The sequence below is a fragment of the Oryza sativa genome, chromosome 11, assembly GCF_034140825.1.
Source record: "Oryza sativa Japonica Group chromosome 11, ASM3414082v1".
NCBI classification, from domain to species: Eukaryota; Viridiplantae; Streptophyta; class Magnoliopsida; order Poales; family Poaceae; genus Oryza; species Oryza sativa.
The window spans coordinates 3,966,232-3,971,773 of record NC_089045.1 but is presented as its reverse complement, the minus strand read 5'-3'; the positions used below and the strand labels follow the sequence as shown (position 1 = coordinate 3,971,773).

The window sequence follows — 5,542 nt, the reverse complement described above, 5'->3', positions numbered from 1 at the left end:
GGCTGCAGGCAACTTCTTTCCTATGGCTTTCACCTTGGCAAACGAGTCACTGTTAAGATTAGTTCTTTTGAGCTTTTTGGGCTGACCAGTGCTTTGTTTTCTACTAGCATGCTTTTTTAACTGATAAACAATATTTTTAAAAGAAATTGTTTACAAGTTTCTTTAAAGAATTAAATAGATATTTTTTTAAAACACTTAATTAATTATATGCTAATAGCTTTCTCGGCTTTTTTTTTCTCAATGAGCTCTAAAGAACTCAGCATAATCGGTGGAAACTTCTGTCAGGGAACTTTCACCGTGCCACTGAGTCACTCTCATGTCTGAAAATTCTGAATCTCTCTCTCTCTCCCTGTCTTGTTCTTAGCTTCTCTTCCTTGACACAGGAAACTAATAATTCAAGTATATATGCATCCCTCTCACACATACACACACACTAATGTGCCAATGACAAACAAACACATCTGTCCTCTGAGACAGCTCTAAATATAACTTGTTTGGAGTGACTTTATCTGACCTGTTGTATTTGGACTAGTCCTTATAATTGCATTCTGATTCTTCCAATGTGTAAGAAGAGAGGAATTAATTCCTACGGGTGAAGTTGATAATTCTGACGCAACTAACTTACTAGTACTGTGTTAATGTATACGCAAGCAGAGATTAATAATATGAAAAACTCCGTACTGTGTTAATTACAACTCCTTAATTCTGCGAGTGTAAATTTAGCTGCAAGCAAGAGTCCATCATGTGCACTCTCTGACCGTGCATGAGTAGGTACAGGACCGTGCATGAGTAATTGGACTAATTTATTTACGTTTTGCTTAAATCTGGGAGCTTTCGTAATAACAAATCTCTGAAATAGTAAGGAGAGAAAAAAAATTGATATAATTAACTGGTTCAATAAAAACTCTCATTATAAAAAAAAACAAAATTAGGAAGAACGAATCTGTGTTGGTGAAGTTGGTTATCTGCAAAAGGCAGATCAATTATTTCTCTCCTTATCATATTACTGTTGTTATACCCACCAAACCTGAAGATGATAAAATATAGGAACACACTAGAAGAACCAAGATGCATATCGACAAACAGTGACTACAGATCTGCAATGCAGTGATGACACGTTGACACCACGACCTTAATTTTAATTTCTCAATTATTAAAATCTTCAGGTGGCATATCTATAACTTGGATGATTAATTCAATATATCTATAATAATGAAACCAGTTGATCAAAATGTAATTAAGCAGGCCAATCACCACTGCATATTGTTAACTCCTTTTCTGAAATCCTGCATGAATAATGTTCTCTTCAGTGTCACCACCATCCAACCACCCCCAATGTCTGAAGAATCTTAGCTAGTCGCAGTCAGTCTGCCTTAACACCGACTACTCCCAGTTTTCAGGTACAAACAATTCACATGCTTAACATTCTTCCCTGCTACTATCAGCCTGTCACTAACAATAATTAATAGTTGCTTACTAAATAAATATTACAGCACTATAAAGTATAGCTTGCTTAATTAGCTAATGAGATGTGCACGCGTAATGCAATTTACTAACCTGACGAGTCCACGCTAAAAAAGGGTAACTTCTTGGTGGTAGTGGCATGAATTGTACTACTGACACTACTAGTGTACTATTAAGGACTAATCACCTCATTAGTCTATACACATTCTCCGTTTTCTAATGTGTGACGTTAATTATCGATTTCTGAACATAGAATTTTACTATTTATCTTGCTAAAAGAACTATATAAGCATTATTTCTTTTGTTGCGACTTGTTTTATACCACATCCATCCCAAAATATTAGGATTTTTAGGGTTGAACACAATTATTAACAAAACAGATAGAATTAAATAGGGAAGATTGTGATTGGATGCAAGTGAAGATAAGTGAGGAAATTGATTTGTGGAGTGTTGTAATTAGTTGGGAAGAGAACATGGATAAAGATGTTGTTATATTTTTAAATAAACTTTGAAGACTAAACGTTACTATTTTAGGACGAATGAAATACACGGCTCAAGTATATATGACTTATATTTTCTATATATTTGTACTTATTTTATTTTAAATAAGATGAATGATGAATTGTTAGGTGTTGACAATGTCTCATTAAAAACGAAGGGAGTATATATAATAGAAAAAAAGACAGAATAATTAAACAGAGAAATGCTAACTATAGGCTAATTAAGGAGATGCTAAATATAGGTTAAATCAAGGAGATGGCTACTTCACATACCAACCCCATTAGAAAAGGGAAAAAGCTCTACCACGTGCATGCTGCTTCATCACTTCATCTCCTACACCAACCACTCCCATCGCATTATATCCATTGCTTCCCTTTCATCTTAAATACTTCATCTGTCCCACGAAAACTCAACCTAAGAAAAAATATGATCTCTTTTAATATAACAAATTTGGATAACTAAGATGTGCCACATCTCCTTCTAAGTTAAGTTTTTTTTAGGACGGAAGGAGTACAGCAGTAGTAGCTACATTAATTATATATTAGCAGCACTCATCCTCTCACTAGCTCCTCCTTCAGCTTGCTCGATCAGCTCAAGCTCCAGCTGCAGCCATGGCGAAGGCGGCTCTCCAGCTGCTTCTGTTACTGTGCGTGGCGGCGGTGGCGTGGGCGATGGACGACGGCGGCGGCGGCGGCGCCGGGATGACAAAGATCAAGGTGTACTGGCACGACGTGGTGGCGGGGCCGAACCCGACGGCGATCCGGGTGGCGCAGGCGGCGTCGACGAACGCGTCGTCGACCTACTTCGGCGCGGTGGTGGCCATCGACGACCCGCTGACGAGCTCGCCGGCGGCGGCGGCGGCGGGGGAGGTGGTGGGGCGCGCGCAGGGGACGTACACGTTCGCCGACCAGAGGGTGATCGGCCTCCTGATGGACATGAACTTCGTGTTCACCGCCGGCGACCACAACGGCAGCAGCCTGGCGATCATGGGGCGGAACGAGGTGATGTCGCCGGTGAGGGAGATGAGCGTCGTCGGCGGCTCCGGCAAGTTCCGCATGGCGAGGGGGTACGCCGAGGCCCGCACCGTCGACTCCGGCTTCAAGTCCGGCGAGACCATCGTCGAGTACACCCTCTTCGTCAAGGCGTAGCTAGAAGATGATGAGCGACATACATAAGCACATTTATGTTTGTTAAACATCGTTTGTTGTTGTAACATGCTTGATTTATCGATTGTTTATCAAGCTTACAATAAGATAAGCAGCTCCGACTTGCTACGACGGATCTTAACCTAAACAGTTGACTTCACTGACCAAGAAAGCCCCAAAGGATCACATAGGAGACAGCTTAATCGGAAGCTTTAAGAGGAAAAGAGGTCCAGCCACTACAGTAGTCCAGATCAACAGTGACAGGCCCAAAACATCACCTCTGACGGATTTAACCTTTGTCAGAGATGAGTGGTCAGTGTTGTCTCCTCTCGCCTCTAACGGGTGGAGGCATCCTTTAGTGATGACTATCATATGTGACGGGTCGTAAAATTTCACTCATCACATGTGACAGATCGTAAAATTTCACCCGTCACAGGTGATATTGTTCTCTAACGGACTACATATTATCACCCATCAATGAGCTGCTTAATAGGGAAAAAAATCAGTTCACATGTTAGCACCCGTCACTTATATGCACTAATGTGGAAAAGCAAAAAATAAAAAGTTAATCCTTGTTCATCGTTGTCGTATCAACACAGTGTCAAAAAACTACAAACAGAAAGGAATCAATCATTTGGATCTCTCACTGCAAACTAAATGCAATAAAATCTCTTGCGGAAAAAAACATGGAAGATCTCGATCATCACAATCACATAATCTCACATCTCACATGAGGAACCATAAGAAATTTCTGTGGAAACAATACTCTTCGGAAGGGGCTCATAAGGTAGACAAGACCTAGGATGGCCGATAGGGGCTCGCATGGCTAGATCTGGCAGCTTGCCGACAAGGATTGCAACTAGCCGCCAGGACCTCCTCCTCCACCGCTACCACCATCCGTCGTGGTCTTTTGCAAGTTGAACAACAAGCTTGGAGGGGGCAGGTGGAGCTTGGGGTGGAAGAGGCGGTAGCCAGAGCTCGAGGATGGAGAGGCGTCCACTGGCTCTTGGGGGCAAAGGAGACGATGATCGTGGCAGCCAGAGCTTGAGGTAGAGGCGGAGGGACGGGGGTGCTCGTGGGTGGGAGAGATGACATGACCAATACCGGATCCAGCCACTACGGTGTTGGGGGCGGTCAAATCCAGTGTCCCCCCGACCTCCTGACCTCGAGGAGGCTGGATATGGCACCCCTGTGGCTCGATGAAGGAGGTGGTGGTGGCGGTGGCAAACCGAGCTTGTAGGTGGAGAGGTTGCCGCCGGCGCTTGGGGGCGGCCGAAGCTCAAGGTGGAGGTGGTGGCGATGCTCGTGAGTGGAGAGAAAACTCAACCAACGCCGAATCGACCCACCACGAGGTTGGGGCCGATCAGATCTGGCGTCCCCCCACCTGGGGACGCCGGATCTGGCATCCCTAGGGCTCGAGGATGGTGTCGATAGTGACAACGATGGTGGCTGCACATACTAAAAATTTCTTACAAATTTCTTAGTAACAAAAATCCCATACAAACTTCTTTCTAACAAAAAATCTTAACCATTTGATTTAGTCAACTGAAAATTGTAAAAAATAATAATCAAGATTTAACCGTAATGTGATACCTCAATGTCTGTAAAAAGTTCAAAAGTGTACTACCTCCATTTTAGATTATAAGACTTTCTAGCATTGTCCATATTCATGTCTAGATTAATTAATGCATATATAAATGTGGGCAATACTAGAAAGTCTTATAATCTGAAAATATCTAGATTCATTAACACCTATATAAATGTGGGCAATATTTGAAAGTCTTATAATCTAAAATGAAAGAAGTAGTACACATATCGTTGCCCGTCTAATTCATAGACAGTTAATCTAAGTTGCCTCAAGAGCAACAGCTCCCAATCTGCAGGTACAAACTACACATCTGCTTCCCTGTACAAAGTAGCTTATACTACTACAATTAGTATAGTACAAGAAAGTAGGTTAATTAGTTAGCTGACGAGTTGGGCACGCATGAGCTCATTAACTAACCTCATGACAGCCCACGCTACAAAAGGTCACTTCTTGGTGGTAGTAGCTGGCCTTCACTATACGGAACTCCCAGTACTAATATACTAGGACTAATCACCTCATTAGTCTGGACATTAATTAGGTATATTAGTTAATTATTAATAAATTAATTAAGCAGAAAACTTAATTGCCAAATTTATACTCCCTCCGTACTAAATGTTTGACGCCGTTAACCTTTTTAAACATGTTTGACCGTTCATCTTATTAAAAAAAATTTAAGTAATTATTAATTATTTTTCCTATTATTTGATTTATTGTTAAATATACTTTTATGCATATATATAGTTTTACATATTTCACAAAAATTTTGGAATAAGACGAACGATAAATATATTTTAAAAAGTCAACGGTGATAAATATTTAGCAATGAAGTGAGTACTATAATTAA

At 41.2% G+C, this 5,542-nt stretch overlaps 1 protein-coding gene across 1 annotated transcript; it reads left to right on the top strand.

The window, feature by feature from the left end:
* Positions 1-2,438: 2,438 nt before the first annotated feature.
* On the top strand, positions 2,439-3,239 carry LOC4349930 (dirigent protein 22). Its single transcript, XM_015761019.3, has one exon. The coding sequence runs from the start codon at positions 2,577-2,579 to the stop codon at positions 3,111-3,113; it is 537 nt and encodes a 178-aa protein (XP_015616505.1). The 5' UTR covers positions 2,439-2,576; the 3' UTR covers positions 3,114-3,239.
* Positions 3,240-5,542: the final 2,303 nt, after the last annotated feature.